The sequence below is a fragment of the Gallus gallus genome, chromosome 17, assembly GCF_016699485.2.
Source record: "Gallus gallus isolate bGalGal1 chromosome 17, bGalGal1.mat.broiler.GRCg7b, whole genome shotgun sequence".
NCBI classification, from domain to species: domain Eukaryota; kingdom Metazoa; phylum Chordata; class Aves; order Galliformes; family Phasianidae; genus Gallus; species Gallus gallus.
The window spans coordinates 7,062,700-7,079,426 of NC_052548.1; the positions used below are offsets into that span (position 1 = coordinate 7,062,700).

General features: G+C 53.1%; 1 protein-coding gene across 2 annotated transcripts in view; it reads left to right on the plus strand.

Moving 5' to 3' along the window:
• The window catches only part of NTNG2 (netrin G2), a 39,163-nt gene that overhangs the window by 12,588 nt on the left and 9,848 nt on the right, over positions 1 to 16,727 (plus strand). The window contains exons 3-6 of one of the 2 annotated variants that reach the window (XM_015279756.3): positions 2,861 to 3,504; positions 12,860 to 13,032; positions 14,622 to 14,648; positions 16,416 to 16,550. In XM_015279756.3, the coding sequence (XP_015135242.2) occupies positions 2,861 to 3,504; positions 12,860 to 13,032; positions 14,622 to 14,648; positions 16,416 to 16,550 (979 nt within the window). The remainder of the gene's footprint in view (positions 1 to 2,860; positions 3,505 to 12,859; positions 13,033 to 14,621; positions 14,649 to 16,415; positions 16,551 to 16,727) is intronic. The other variant, XM_015279758.4, reaches the window with a different exon arrangement.

The window sequence follows — 16,727 nt, forward strand, 5'->3', positions numbered from 1 at the left end:
AAACCAGATTCTAAAATAATACCTGGAATTGTTTCAACAGAGCTATAACTGATCTTACCAGGACCGGCGGAGCAGCCAAATTACGGCCATCTGTTTCCGCTCCCCCCTGCCCTCCCGGCTGACTCGAAACCACCCCACCAGCAGAAAGTGCATTGAGCATCCTGAGGAGGAAGGGCATTTCAATAAGCCAAAAACCAAAAAGGAACACTTCATTTGAGCAGAGGAAGCCATGGTGGCATGACTCACTCGGTGGCTTTTGAGGCTCTTCCCAACTTCCAGCACTGTCACTTAGAGGTTATTTCCACACTCGCCCTGTTACAGCTGAGCAGTAATTGAGCCACGTGCCACCCCAGGGTGCTTGAAGACCAATTTGGGCTCACTGCCTGCTGAGCCACGTGCAGGCACAGGTTCAGGTGTACAGGAGCCAGCAGGGATGGTGCACTCCCATTTTCTGTTTTCTGGGATGAGCAGATGGAAGACATGCTCTGCTCCACCCTGTCTGCACCACGGCACATTGCATTCAAACCCCACTGCTTCCCCATGCTGCTCCTGGGAAACCTGCCCCACTCCATGCCACCATCCATCCCCACAGCTCTGGGCCAGGTTTTGTCATTGTGGTTTGACTGCAAAGCCATAGTATCCTTAAGGTTGGGAAAGACCTCTCAGATCACCAAGTCCAGCTCCAATCCACCGTGCCCACTGACAACGTCCTCCACAGTCCTTGATTACCTCCAGGGATGGCCCCTCCACCTTCCCCTGTGCAGCTCAGCCACTGAGAGCCTCCAGAGAAAGCCTCGATAGGAGCATCGGGATGGCCTTTTCAGGGCTGTCCTATTAAGCCATTTGTACGACCACATTCGCAGCAGAAGCATACTGCAGCACAATATGTTGCCTCAGCACAGGAAACACACTCAGAGCCCCCATAGCTTCAGCTGAGGTGCATTTTTCTTCCTTTCCCATCAACCACCGTAAAGCCGTGCTAAGCGGCAGCCGCATCCCTCAGCAGGAAGCTGTGTCTCATTAGCAGAGGTAAACAATTCCTCTGAACGTGACGAGTCAGGAGAGCATATTAAATATGTCAATACCTCATTCTTTTACTCCCTGCTCCAGCACAACGTGTTGCAGCAGGAGAGGACAAAGCACAGCTCAGAGCCCGCAGTCAACATCCCCCATTGCAGACAGCATCTCCCCAGTTTTGGGATGGAAACAGTGCCCCTTTTCATTAGCTGCTTCCCCTGGCAGCCCCACTTACATGCACCAAGCAAGGCACCGGCCACTTGCAGGACCCCTCTGCCCACAGCTGCTGCTCCGTGCACTGCAAAGAGCCCAGTGCTCACACCCAGTTCAGCTGCTTGCTGTTCTGCTCAAGGTGGAATTATTGGAGCTTTTGGAGGCTTCTCAGCACTGTGGCCTCTGCTTGCTCACATCTAACGTATCTCTGAGCCACATCGAGGCAAAGAAACCCATTTTACACATTCAGGATATAGACAGCCCTAAGTAGATCCAGTACTTCTGGTAGCCCAGCTGGAGATAGCAAAGACCAGATTTTCCAAAGCACCTCATGCCATACATCAGTGTCCACATTCAAGGTATAATTCCCCCACACTGCACCTGAGAACACCCACTTATGGGAGCCAGAAACCCTCTGCTTTGCCCAGGGCACACACTGGATACCCTAATAGCAGACCACAAGCACTTGGGTATTCAAAAGATTCACAGCTCAAAGCAAGCTCACAGCCAGGACCACAGGCAAAGCAACATCTCTCTACAAAACAGCTCTCAGTCTTACCTTGTTAACGTGCTGTGCTCAGGATCGCCAGGCTGGACCCCACCTCCCTGCAGGCTGCTCACCTCCAGGCATCAACCTCAGTCCTCAGGCAACAACCTCAGCAGCTGGGCTTTATCACCTCCTGTGTGATAAGGTATTGGCTGCAGCTGAGCCTGGTGCACTACCAGCACAGGTTTGGGTCTGAGAGGGAAGAAAAGAGATGCTTTGTATGCAAAGATTTGCAGTGTGGAGCCATGAAGAGTTTTTCAGGTGGTGATGCTTGCTATAATGCATCCCTACAGGGGTTGAAGGGCAGGAGAGACCCCAGCTTGTCACAAAGGGCTTTGACACATTCACGAGCAATAAACCCAGCAGCCCAGGTCACCCTGATGTGTGCCTCCAAGCCTTTAACGCTTTGGTGTGTATGACCTTAACTGTGCACTCACAGTGCAGTTCAGCACATGGGGACATGAGGAGATGGGGATATGAGCAAAAGGGGGCATGAGCACATATCACCTGTGGGCATAATGGGATGGCTTTACCTTTCCTGCCATTGCACCATACCTCGGGAAGCACCTATCCCCACGGGCAATGAGCATAAAGCTCTGCTCTCTGTAGAGCCCTGAGCATGGATGGGGGATGGGGCTCCCTCCTGCAGTGGTGCTGGGCCCCACAGAGCCTAGGGATGGCGTCAGGAGCCACTGGGGATACAGATGTGCCCACTGCAGCTGTGCCGGGGGGCTGAGCTGTTTGTTCTTGTGAGCAAGCAGGCGTGAAGACGGCCTTCCGTGGGCTTGTAACTTGGCCAAGCTGAAATGAAGTTTCTCAGAGAGTGTCTCAGGGAAAGTGCTCTCTATGAAAATCACTCCTGTGCCAAATTGAAGGGCCCTTTCCCAAAGGACCTGTCAGAGGAAACAGCTCGGCTGTCCATAGATAGGGCAGAGGCCCCATGCAGAGCCAGGCTTCCAATACTCCAGCTCAGCTGAGCAGTCAACATTTACCAAAAGCACCAAAAAACAGGAATGGGGCAAGTAGGGTCCGGCTGGGATGCCCACGTGTTGCCTTTTCTCGTGACCACTGTTATTGTTCCAGGAGAACCCATACCTGTGCAGCGATGAGTGCGACGCCTCCAACCCAGACCTGGCCCACCCACCAAAGCTCATGTTCGACAGCGAGGATGAGGGGTTGGCCACGTACTGGCAGAGCGTGACGTGGCGCCGGTACCCGGAGCCGCTGCTGGCCAACATCACTCTGTCCTGGAACAAGAGCATCGAGCTGACGGACGACATCGTGATCACCTTTGAGTACGGCCGTCCCACCATCATGATGTTGGAGAAGTCGCTGGACAACGGGAGGACTTGGCACCCGTACCAGTATTACGCAGATGACTGCATGGAGGCCTTCAGCATGCCAGCACGGAGGGTCCGGGACCTCTCCACCACCAGTGCCAACAGGGTCCTCTGCACGGAGGAGTATTCCCGCTGGGCGGGCTCCAAAAAGGAGAAGACCGTCCGCTTTGAGGTGAGGGACCGCTTCGCCATCTTCGCTGGCCCTGACCTCAAGAACATGGACAACTTGTACACCCGGCTGGAGAGCGCCAAGGGGCTCAAGGACTTCTTCACCGTGACCGACCTGAGGATGAGGCTGCTGCGGCCGGCGCTGGGGGGCACCTACGTGCAGAGGGAGAACCTCTACAAGTATTTCTACGCTGTCTCCAACATTGAAGTCACCGGCAGGTAATGGCCACTGTATTTCTTTGGTTATCTCTTCTCGGAGGGATGAGCAGAGGGTTAGTGATGCAGAGCTAAGCCACCAGCGTTGATGTCAACTGGTAGATGATCAGCATTCCTCCCTCTAGTAACACCTTTCCCAAGCCAGGGCAGCATCGCTGTCATAAAAGAGATGTGTCCTTGCAGGGAAAGGCTGAATCACCCCCAGGGATGCCCTCTGCGGGGGGAGAAATGAGGCTCTCCCCATTAAACTCCATTGGTCCAAGCAGGATCATCCTGGCTCAGCCCCAGCTCCAGCCAACAAGCTTTGGGGAGAGGCCAAAGCCAGCACCAGCTCTGGGGCAGGGCTGGGCAGGAGGGGATTTGTTTCTCCTGCTTTTTATTTCTCGTTTCTCTGTGCAGTGCCATATGTTATGTTATGACATCAACCGAAAAAGCAAAGTAAGGTGGAAAACTGCCGAGATGGCTGATTTCCCATCCAGCTTGTGGATGCAGCTTGTGTGAGACTCAGAGGCGAGAGGGGAAAAATCTCCCCATCACCCACCACTGCTAACAAGAATCTCCACAGCGACAGAGGAGCCGTTTGTATTGCTTCCAAACTGTTTGCTTCTGAGTCTCGCAAGCAGAAATGTTCTGCAGGTGCCGCTGAGGCTGGCTTTGACTGCGCTCCAAGGGAGAGGAAGGGATGGAAGAGCCCTTTCTTTTGGCAGGGGGTGACGGGAAGGGCAGCGGGGTGCTGGGGGCGGATTAGGCAGAGTGGGGCTGAGCAGCCACAAAGCAGGCAAAGGCAGATACAAGGCCAGCATGCTGCCTTCCCTTTGGCTCCAAGCATGGTGGCTCCTTGGTGGCAAAGCTGCAGCGCCCGGCAGCCAGCACTGAGTGGACAGAAAGGGTTGGAGGGGATGGTTGGATATCGGGGCTGGTCAGACGTTGGGCTACTATGGGGATGCAGAGTTTTCAGCTCAGAAAGTGGTAAATGAGGATGCCATATCTGATGCCCTTGTGCAAGGACCTCTGGCTTCTGAGCTTGCAATGTGCTGTGCAAGGTAACCAAGGACTCATTGCTGTGCCCACAGTATATTTGGGATGTTTGTTAGTTTAGGATACATGGTAAAATAGAGCTGTTACTGTGTGGTGTAGGGGCTGTGGTGGCCCATGGCTGCCTGTCCCCACAGATCCCTTTGCCTTTCCTGCCTGCCTTGTGCAGGAGGTGTCCCTTCATCTCTTGTTCCTGGCTACAATGCTGAGATTACCCATAACCGAGCCTTTTGCTGCCTGCCAGGTGTCTTCCTTTCCCACCCTGTTCAAACCCCCACCACATACCCTATAATAGCAGCAGAGATTGCTTTGAGAGAGAAAACCCCAACAAATTTTTGTGACAAGAGTCAAATAGAACAGGGGAGGAACACGGGCTGGGGGTGGCACAACCCCTTATGAGACATCAGAGACTCCACTTCCACCCTCACCCTGGGCCACTGCAATCAAACTGCAAAGGTCCGGTGGGAGCTGCAAAGCTGCATTTCTGCCAAGGCTGGGAGGAGAGGGGTTGGGGTTTGCTGGCTGGGTCCTGGAGGTCTCTGGGACTGGGGGACAGATGGACAGGGATGGAGTTGATGGCTGTCCTGGGCTGAACCCCCAGTGCTGAGTTGCTGAGGAGCTGCAGATAAGCAGTGCATCAGGTGGAGCAGCTCTGTGTGAATTCACTCTGCTCTGGTGGTTATTCCAGTCCCAGCAAGCAGGGCTCTTTTTTTTTTTTTCCTTTTTCTTTTTTCTTTTTTGTCTGGAAAGCAATCTAATTCGAGCTGTAAGCAAAGCCAGTTATGCACAGGGACTAAGGCCAAATTAAATCTTGTGTGCGGTCCAACAAGGGGAGGGGTATCCAGAGGAAGAGAGGAGAAATCAATGCAAACTGTGCAAGGAAGGGAAGGGGTGTGTCGTTTGGGATTCACCACTGAGATCATAGGAAATGAGAGGGAAGATGTTTCTGAAGAAATAAAGGCAAAAAACAGCCATAGGATCCCAGCTGGGGTGCAGAGGAGCTGGTGATCTGCAGATGGGAGCAGCCCAGCATGGATGGAGGAGGAGTGGTGCATGGCTGCAGTGCATGGCATTGCATGGTGGTGGTCCATGGCATGCAATGAGGGACACGCATCTCTGGTTGCAGCTCATGGTGAAGGGAAGAGCAGAATGCTTTGCTGTCAGGGCAGGTTGCAAAGGGTGGTTCCTCATGCTGGTGCAGCGCCATCCCAGGACCTCATCCAAACACAGCCATCCTTCACCTCTCTCTGCTTCCCATCAATGAAAACCGCTCACCACAACCCTGCAGAGCTTTGCAGAAAAGCAGAGAGTGAGGGAGCAGAGGACACGGGGAGAAAGGGAAATATTCTGCTGCCTTCCTTTCTTCCATTAACCAGGCTGGTGGGGGCCCGAGAGCTTGACAGGACCTGAAAATGAAGTGGGTCCTGAGGGCCCTCACCCCCTTCCTGGTGCTGCTGCTTTGCACTCTGCCTGCATCTCCTGCAGCCTCAGCCTGGTGCATTTCTCCTTTCAGGGCTGACAGTTTATTTTTACTGTCTTTCTTTTCAGTATCTTTTTCTTCTTCTTTTTTTTTCCCCTTCCATCCTGTCCCTATTGATCTGCAAAGTAACCAGAGCTGCAGAGGAGTCAGGACAGGAATAGACACAAGCAAGCCCTTGGCCTGTGCGCTTGTGCTTGTGTGCGTGCCAGGCAGGTGGCTAAGGGAAGCGGAAGGGCTTTTCCCCACAGATCTCTGCTCACTGCTCATTGTAGAGTCATAGAATCATAGACTTGGGTTGGAAAGGACTTTAGAGATCATCCAGTTCCAGTCTTCCCCCTGGTGCAGCAGTGAGCTCAGTTGCCTTCTTGAGAGCGCACGGATGAGCTTTTCCTGGCTGCTGGGACTGGCAGAGGGCAATGAATGCTGCTGGTTCTGTCTCCATTACACATCATGTCTCTTTGGAGTAATCTTTTCCCCTCCATAACGTCAGTCACAACAGTGCTCAGTGGGGCACGCTCCATCACAGAGACATTAATAAGCTGTAATTGAAGTTAATGTGCCATGGCTGGGACACATGGATCCAGTTAGGAGAAATCAGATTGAGCAGAAGTGAATCAATTTCAGGCTGATTATTAAGATTTTTCTCCTTTGTCCTCCCTGCCCCCTGTGCACACTGTCTGTCTGTCCTGCTGGTGATAAGCAGTCCGTGGAGAAAGGCAGGAGGGGGGAGTGACACTCATCACTGAGCAGCACCATGCAATAGACACGAAGCTCTGCAGCAGTCCCCTTAGATTTTGCATAACGACTGGTGTCCCCACTGAATGCCTTCCCATGAGGATCAGGTGGGACCCACCAGCTGCATGACTTCTGCATTGTAGAAAGGAGATAGCAGGAACCTGGGGTACAGGATCTGGGGAACAATGGGCTTCTGCCACATGGGCATGCCCGGGAACATCACCCCAAAACAAGCCCATTTCTACTCAGATAGAAGACGTGCACTGGCACAGCTGTCCAGGGAGTGGTGGAGTCACTGTCCCAGAGGTCTACCAGAGCTGTGGGGATGTGGCACTGAGGGACATGTCAGTGGGCACGGTGGGGTGGGTTGGGGTTGTACTTGGAGATCTGAGTGGTCTTTTCCAACCTTCAGGATTCTGTGATTCTACATTCCCCCACGGTCTGACCCAGCAGCTCACAACCAGCCTCACCCCCACTCAGCACCTTTGGGAAGCCCACAAAAACCAGGGTGGGCACAGCCCCCACCGCCCTGCTCTGTCCCCACAGCCCCTTGCAGCCACACACCGATCCCTGGAGGTAACAGCATCCTGGTGTCAAGGACGGCCAAGCCTGCGCCAGCGGTGCCATGCGGTCCTCACTCCGTCCTCATCTCTGCGCCAGGCAGCCCCGAGAGCTGGAAGGATGAATTTCCCTGGCACTCACCCAGGCTGGAATTAGCTTCGGTTCAAGCAAAACCTTGCTCTTGGTCATATAGTTAAATTAAGTTAAGGCACAGCAACTGCTTGCTTTGCTTTCCTACAGTCTCGTAAAGGGCTTTACTCCCACGGAAGCTTGCTGGGAGGGAAGGAGGCAGTTAGGGATAAATCCCCCCCTGTACCCTGGCACTGCTGACACTCTGTCTATAGGCAGATGCCCAGGTCCCATTACCTGCTCCTTGCTTAATTTTGTGAAGGTTTTTATTTCCGCCCAGGTTTTGTTGCCGAGCTGTGTCCGGCCCTGAGCAGATAATAGAATTTTGTCGATAGACTGAGAAGGTGATGTATGTTAAAGCACTTAATATAAAGAGACTTCTACAGGAGCCCAAATCCAATTTGGCCAATGAACTCAATTGCAGGCGTTATTGCATTCCAGGAGAAAGACCAAGAGCATTTACACACATTACTCTGCAAATATTTACGGTCATGTAGCCCTGCAACGTCCTCCTCACCCTTCCTCCCTTCTGCTGCCTGACCCCCTAATGGGGAAGCTTGCTTCTGTGTTTGCTTTTTTAAGGCAGCTTTGAATGCAAACAATGCTCCACCAGTCAGCGGGATCCTGACAGCTGGTGAGTGTCAACTTATTTCAAATAAATAGCCACTTGAATGGGAACAGCCAGCTAGCAGGCTCTCCGTTTTGGCATCTTTTAAATTGTCTCCTCTTTGCAACCCAAACCTCAAATCATTTCAAAGGGCAGTGAGCAGAGCGTCCTCCCCTCATCAGTCCCCACCGCACAACCAGAAGCAAAAACCCGCAAGGAAAAGGAACCACTCACAGCACGTCCCTCCGACCCAACCCGGGCCCTTTTTTCTTTCTTGCTCATTTTTTGGCTCTACAAAAGGCAGCAAAACCCCAAAGCCTCCCTCCCTGCTTCACACTGAAAGAAGCAGAGCATTAAGTTGGCTCTTCCTCCCCGTTCGGCTTCAACCACAGCTCAGTTACACTCCTGGCTCTGCTCCTGGGTGAATGAGCCACGTTTGCCCCATTCTGTGTCTGCATGGCCCTTTCGGCCCCGCTCTGCCCAAGAGATCCTCAGCAAGAGACAGTGCCTCTTACACGGACCAGCCATTAGGAGCTATTTTTCCTTGCTTCTGCATGCACAGATGGGCCAGAAACAATCCAAGCTGGGCGCTCATCGTGCTTTGCCCAACAGATCTGCTCCATGCTTTTGCTGAGCTGCCAAAACAGTCGCAAAGGAGCAGGTAAAAAGTGGGTGAGCCACGGGCAGGCAGCTGCTGGAGCGTGCTGTGAGCATGGCTGGGGATGACAATAGAGAGAGGGGAAGAGTTATTCATGTTTCCCCAAGAGCTGAGATCAGTTGAAACACCGTTCTCCTCCGGGATGGAGAGGAAAGAGCTCCCTTCAAACACATCATCCCATGAGACTCATTAAAGGCTCATCAATTACAGTGAGAGCAAACAATTCAGGGGAAAGCGATCATAATCCTTCCTTTGGATGGCAGTCATTAGCAGCTTTCTGCTGTGTTCTATCTCTCCCCAATGCCAGCTCGGGTAAGCAGAAAGGGAGCAGGGGGGCACCACTGCCAGCCCAGAGCATGGATAGGAGAGAGCATGGGAGCCAGTGGGAGTGTACCAGGTCTTAACCGCATCCCTGGGCCACCTGCAGCAGCATCCTCACCTCGAGCACAGGGTGGAGATGACAGCGTGGGCTGGACCAGAGGGAGGCTTGGAAAGAGAGGTGGTCGCACACCATCGTGGCTTCTGCTGCCCTCTGTCCTCACCCGTGCAGCAAGGAGGTCAGGAAGGAAAGGAGCAAAGAGATGTTCCTGAGTTTTGCGCTCTTCAAAACGCAGCTACGGGCAGAAAAGAGGTTGTGAAACACATAAGGATCTTAGGAAGGGAAGGAAGGGCTGAGAGGTCTTTTAGAACTTGTTTCTAAAGTCATTGGCAGTGAAAGCTCAGGGGAGGTGGCTGCTTTCCTGCGCCCGCCCGCGGGCTGTGCCTGCTCCCGCAGCCTGATGTCTTGGCGCCAGCTGCTGTGACCTCCAGGATGCTGACTTGGGGAAACGCAGGGATGGGGAGCTGCTCTTTATGGCTTAAAAAAAGGAGAAAAAAAAAAAAGAAGAAGAAGAAGGACACTTTCTGTAAGCTTTGCTTGGCTCTCCAAGCGCCTTCCCGTTCCCTGCTGGAGGCATTGGCAGCCTTCTGACCGCTCTGCACCACTTGGAGGGAAGGCAGCAGCCAAACGACCTGCACTAAGGGTAAACTCATAAATACCCTATCGTGCAAACTGCAGCGTGTTGGGCCAAGTGTTGCTCTGGCAACTTTTGCTGAGGCATGGTGTGATCTTGCAGTGCAAAAGGCAGCTGCGTACACCTCCCAGCAGCAGAGCTGAGTGTCCCCAGGTCACCGAGGGTGCTGTGCTCCCGCTGGGTTTGCTGTCACCCACCATGGCTGCACCACACGTGGGCTCTGAATACTCACCAAGAACCGCTGCCATCACTGTTAGTCTGGAGCCATGAGCTGGAAAGGAGAATCGTAGAATAGAACCACAGAATCACGAAGGTTGGAAAAGACCTCTAAGGACCCCGAGCCCAACATCAACCCCAGCTCACACCCACTGACACGTCCCTCAGTGCCACATCCCCATGGGTCTGGAACACCTCTGCAGACAGTGATTCCACCACTCCATGGGCAGCTATGCCAGCACCTTACCACTCAATCTGAGAAGAATTCGTCCATAGTATCCAACCTGAACAGGATAAGAACAGCCGCCAGCCCTTCGGAGCACCCTGTGCTCAGCGCTGTGCTGCAGGCAGAGCAGAGCCAGTTCTGGACCGGGGCCATTGCTGCCTTCACCATTGCAGAGCACAGGTGTCTGCCCCACTGCTGCTCTTTAAGCCTCATTGCTAAGTAGCTCCTAACCTTTCCCTTCATCCTCCCTTCCCTGAGATGGCTGCACGCCCGGGAAAGAAGAGAAGAGACGAGCAGGACGAGCGGCTCCCACCCAGGGGACCGGGCTAATGTCATTTTCTCCAGTCTCCACCAGCTGGATCTTGGCTGGGGAGCGATGCTGAGCACAGACCGGCAGCGGGAACGTGTCCTTGGGCTGGAGGCCCAGAGGGGGATGTGGAAAAGCCTGGGGAAGGGGTTAAAGCTGAGCTGCAGAGCAGGAAAGCCCAGATGCAGAAATGCTGGGGCAAAAAGGGAATGGCAACGTGGGCCAGCTGCTGGCTATTAAATAATGCAGCCTGATTGATTGCTCTGAGAAGTGCTGTGCTGGGGGGTCAGCTCACTGGGGTTACAGTTCCCTGCTTAGATTGATGATCCTCAAAGGTCAAAGCCAGCAAGCAATTCCCCAGTAAAATTGATCTTTTGGATAGCAAAACTTCTGCACAGCAGCGACGGGCTGAGCAGTGAGAAATAGGTGAGAAGGGTGAGAGGCTGCCTGCGTTTGCTCTTTATTTAATTCTCCTTGTTTACACCAATTAGGGAGTGAGGCTCTTCTCCAGTAAAGCAGTGCCCGCTGGCAAAGGAAGGGACACCGTGCAGGGACGGGAGGAGGCGGCTGCGGCTCTCCAACACCGCTGCTCTGCTTCAGGGCCCGGTGCGGCCGCAGTGAGGCTCTGACCCGCTTTAACCCCCTCCCCTGCCTGCTTCCTTCCCTCCTCCCCTCCCGCTCGCTAATTCGGAAGTGAGAGAAGGAGGCCGTATCCGCTGGACGCTGAATAATTCAGAGCCCAGCTCTGCAGCACCGAGGGCCGGGCGTCACCTCTGCCAAAGGGCTGGGACGGCTCTGCCGAAATCTGTCCCCACAATGGGCACGGAGCAGCTGAAGTGCATCATCCCCAGGGGTGAAACTGCCCAAAGCCACCCCGTGCTTCAGCTGCGGAGTGTGGGTGCTCGGAGGCTGTCTGCTTTCAGCCTGACGCAGCTCCGGGCTCCAATGGAGCACACTGAGCGTGGCAGCCCCTGCTCCACGGGCACCATTTGCTCCCCTGATCCCCTCTATCTCTTTAGAGGCTGTGAAACTCCCTGCCCTGCTTGGCCAGAGCCGGGCAGGGCTGTGCTGTGGGGATGCTCACCCAGTGTATGCTCAGCCTCTGAGCACGGTTTGCTAGAATTAAGGACAGGGAGGGAGGAGGGAAAGAAATCATACATGAGGTCGGTGTATCCAGCCATGCATGAACAGAGGCAGCAGAGGCGGGCTCACCACATCAGCACGGTGCCTGGGAGCCTCTTTGGGGGCTCCAAGTGCTCGTGGGCATGCGTGGTGCCTGCAGCCAGGAAGGGACCTGAGCACAGCTCCCGGCCTCATCCACTTTGTTCATTCCTGGGCTGCCAGAGCACAAGAAGAAACAGGCTGTTCTTCCCACAGCTTCTCTGCAAGCATTTCATATCCCCTTGGCTCTGCAAGGAGCCCTACAAGGCAGAACACATCCTGGTCAACTGCTCCACACATTCACATCAGGTTCAGCATCGCTATTTTCTAATGGATCTGCTTTTAAGGGTGTACACTATTACATGACGGGGGAAGCAGTGAGAAACCATCATGATGTGCTGGGATCCACTGTCCAGAATGAAATGGGATGTTTGGTACCCACAGCCTCTGCCCGATGGGCTGAGCTGGGTGCTGGGCAGAGCCACGTGTGAGCCGTGAGCTCAGCCTCTGTGCTCTGCACATGTCACCTCCCGAGTCTGAGCAACAGGAATTGCTGTGCACGGTGATAATGGCTCCCTGCACGCTGGCCTACAGCTCATTAAAAGTTTGTTAACGTTTGCAGGTTGCTGAATAGTGGTTTTCGTTGTTGCCTTTTCCAGTGAGGCACTGACTACAGGGCAGGTTCTGGTGGTGACGTTTCCTGGACGTTAATTTGGGCACAGTGGGCTGGGGTTGCACTGCACAAAGTGAAAAGAGGCTGTGCTGTGCCGCTTCACACGTGGGAGAAAACACTCCTGAACTGAGCACACCGTGCAGGGGTCGAGGGACTGCCATGTTGGTGTTAACTGCTCTCCTCCATCCAAGAAACCAAAGCTGTCCTTTCTGCCTCCAAGTGAAAGCCTACATCTGGGCTGACAGCTGCATTTCTGTGCTAGAAACTCATTCTAGGACTCATTCCTGGGGTCTCGAATGGAGACTGTCTTACCTTGAAATGGTCTCTGCTCCCATGGCTGGCTGGGAGGAATAAGGAATCTCCCATCTCGGAATGCACTGTGCAGATCCACCCGGGACATCATAACCCCACAGCACCAAATTCCCCGGGTTCAGTGGAAAAGCACTGTAGAAGGAACAGCAGAGGGTTAACCAACCCGGCTTCACCTCTCCATTTACAAACACGTCGGGGTAAGGACAAGGTGCAGCAAAACAGACATCTCTCCTGTCTTCTTCCAGGTGCAAATGCAACCTCCACGCTAACCTGTGCACCTTCAAGGAGGGCAGCCTCCAGTGCGAGTGTGAGCACAACACCACGGGGCAGGACTGCGGCAAGTGCAAGAAGAACTTTCGCTCCAGGTCTTGGCGAGCAGGATCCTACCTGCCCCTCCCCAACGGGTCCCCCAATGCATGTAAGTAACCTGCACAATGCCCATGGTGGGGAAACAGCTCTCATCTTCTCCTCCTCCATCTCAAAGCAGCACGGGGCGCTCAGCTCTCAGAAGGGAAGTGAGTATTTACCTGTGGTGTGGTGCACAGAGGAACGAGAACTGATCCGGGTGGGCGCAAAGGGGCTCTGTTGGTGGGTGGAGATCAGTGATGAGTCCAAGGATGACTTCAGATCTGTACAAGTATGGGCCAAAGTAAAGGTTTGTGGCTTCGTAACAATGTAAATTAATGTCCCTTGGAGGAAATTATTTGGCCACAGTAGAGCCTTGGCTTTCCCATAGCCCACGAGCCTAGTGAAGCTGGCTGCAGGAGCTGCACCACAGCGATCCTGGCTGATTTCTGGATCCTGTTCTGTGCGTGTCGGCGTCGCAGGCAGCACTGAGTGCTGCAGTCCCTCTGCTCAGCTCCCGTCTCATCCAATTGCTGCAGCAAGACAGTGACAGAAGTGAAGGTGCGCAGATGAGAGAAAGGATGTCTACCCACCATCCTTCGGGCCAGGGAATTGGGGCAGGAAGCATCACAGATGGGCCACTTTCTTCTGGGTTTCCATCCAGTCCACATCAACAGACTTGTTTAAATGTCATGGAGCCACAGTAGCCCCTTCGGCCTTTCAAGCAGAAGCTTTGAGCATTACCAAAGAGAATCTTTTCCCTCCCTCCCCCCAATTTTTTGAAAGATTTATGTGCTTTAAGATGATCAAAGCTGAAATCCAGGCTCCGAAGGCCGTGACGGGAATGTTTTGTGTGTGCCAGGGATGGTAGACGAGCAGGTTCTTTGAAAGGGAACGAGCTTGTCAGCTACCACCAAGCGGCTGCATCGCTTCAAAGGAGACTGGGAAAGTTTCTGGTGTTGACAGGCACAGACATGCTGTTCTCTCCTTTTCCCTCCCCTCTGTTCCTTGTGTCTCTCCCTATCTCTTTTTCTCCTCTGCTCTCGTTTCTCCCATTCATCTCTCTTCCCATCTGTCAATCAGTCTTCCTTCTTTCCCCCCACCTCTCTGTTGCTTCCCTCTCCTCCATCAACATCCTCTTCCTCTGCAAGAGGGACTGCTCTCCATAGCCCTCTCCTCTTGGAAGTCTTCCACCAGTGGCTCCCTGCTCTGTGTTCGTGCCAAGCTGAGCCTTTCCACGCCTTCAGGTGGCAGATTTGAATCCCGTGGCTTTGCAGCCCCCTATGGGAAAGGCACTGACACCTTCTCTCCCTCTGAGGTCTGCATGGATGCTACAAACTGGTCCAGACCCTGCAGTCCTCACTTAGCGCAGGGAACATCACCAGGTGTGCTTGTCCTTCACCGGGCATCAAAGGTAGGTCAAGATGAACAGAAAACCTTTCAGCCAGGACCAAGATGGTTCTTCTACGCCATGAGAAAGGCGTGTGATATCAGACCCCGGGCATCTCCTCTGTGCTTTGACAAAAGCAGCTGTTAAGACGATGCATCAGGCATATTTGACTATGAGCAAGGCCTCTGCTAACTAATTGCTGTTTGCTCCCACTCTGTGCACCTGTTTGATCTCCTGCTTCCAGTGACCACACTTCTCCTTGTCTTTTCCAGGTGCAGCTGCAGGCTCAGCCTTTGGCAGTAAGTAAAAACCTAACTGAAATGCTGGCATTTAACACCTCGCTGCATGCTCCTTGTGGGTGTCGCTAGGAAAAAAAAAAATGGTTGTTTTCTGTCCATTATCATTTTCCAGGCAATAAGTCTTCCCTAATTGCTCCTCATTTGCTGTCCTGTCAAAGAGTCTTATATTTTCTTCCCCTGACTTCAGCAGCCTCATTTTGCCTCTTCCTCTGGCATGGTTTCCCCCCATGAGGTTCGTTAGAATGGCAGCCGGAAAGGAAATAAAAAAAGACTCTTCAGAATCACCGCTGCTCGCTGTGAACTTTTCCCCCCCAGTACTGCAGGCTTTTGCTCTGAGAAGGAGCTGGGTTTGAGTTATTTGGCGCAGCACCCGGGCTGGGTCACCTTGGGCTACCTATAAAAAACCACATACAGTGTGTGTACGTCTGTACGTCCACGTGTATGTATATGAACATATGTCTATGAGGTGTCTGCAGCAAAGAGTGGAGAGCTCAGCAGGGATTTCTCTTGAAAGATGGCTGGGATAATAAGGGGTCCTTATTTAACAAAGCTGGAGGTGGTTTTGGTATCAAAGAGCCCTGAGTTTGGGGGAAGCAGCAGCTTGGCTCTGGGTTTTGTGGCTCAGAATTGCCCTCCAGAAGAAACAAATCAGAGAGCTGAATGAATACTGAGCTCTTCAGTTTGCAGGCAAGTGGGAAGAACTGGAGGAGAAGTGGTTTCAGATAACTTCAAATGCAATTAAGGAAAACGCACCTAACTGAAAGCTGGAGAATAGGTGTTTTCTTTTTTTCCTGGGTAAACGAAGCATATTTAGAGTAATTTGATTTAAAATTTTCAAATAGAAGCTAAAAGTCTCCCTTAAGTAATTTAGGATTAAAAAAAGAAAAGCTTTACGAGTCCAAAACACTCTTTGCTTTTCTGATCAGGAACGTTTTGGCAACCCTTCTCCCCCTTTACGCAACCTGGCATCCTCAGCTCCGCATTTGTTTCACTGGAAAATGTTTCCCATCAAAATTTCCTGCCAGGATGAAGCTGGGGGTGTGCTGAGAGCAACGTGCAGGAAGCAGACAGGAGGGATTTGTATCCAAGGCCAGTTAAGGAGAGATTATTTAGCCCGCATAGGAGACTAGAAGTGACCTAAATTAAGTATTTAAACTAGCTCAGGGCTATTATGAAATTAAGCACAATAATCTGCATGAAGCAGCGGGACAAACAAGGACACGAGGGCAGCAGGTGTAAGTTAAGCAGGAATTTGTGTTCCACATGTTATTTCGGTCCCGGCTGTTGTGGCAGGCAATGGGCATCGCACCCAGCACCCTTTGCCCTGGTGGATGGAAGATGTGGGTGGGAAGGAACAAATGGCAGAGGCACAGGTTGATGTCGTTGGTGCTGAGCGGCTTTGGGGCGCTGGGGTGGGCACGGCTCTGCCATCTGGCACGGGGATGGCAGCCAGCAGGAGCCCATCCTGCTCTCTCCTCTGCACAGGGCGTGCTTTCTTTTCCTCTTTTCCAGTCTAATTGGCAATTAGTTTATGATAGAGCTGTAAGTATTTAAGCTAATATCGGCACCAACAGGGTAAGCTGGTGCAGCCACAGCCTCCAGCCCCGCGCGCACGCGCTCCCAGCGTCACAGCCTTAATCTGCAGAAACCTCCCAGTGCCCCACTTGGAACCGTGCTGGGAAATCGGTCACCAGCTCAGCCCAGGGGGGGGCAGAGAACGCTTCTGTGCCCTGCAGTAAAGTGCCTCCCACCTCTTCTCTTTGGTAGCATTTGAGCGACCGCAGCGGGTTACCACTGCAAAAACCACCACCGCAAAAACCACCCCCACTACCACCACTACCACCACCACCACCACCACCACCACCAGCGCCCCCCTTCCTGCCTCCACCACCACCCAGCCAGGTGGGTGCCATGCTTCCTGTACTCCTCTTTTTGCCTTCTTCCCACCCTGGCTCCTCTGGTGGGGCTGCTGTGGGTTTTCTGTGCTCTAGGATGATACGGGGACATGGATAAAAACCAGCCTGACAGGTTCACATCCCTCAACCTCGGAGCGGTCCTGGTTTGCTTTGCCCCTGTTCA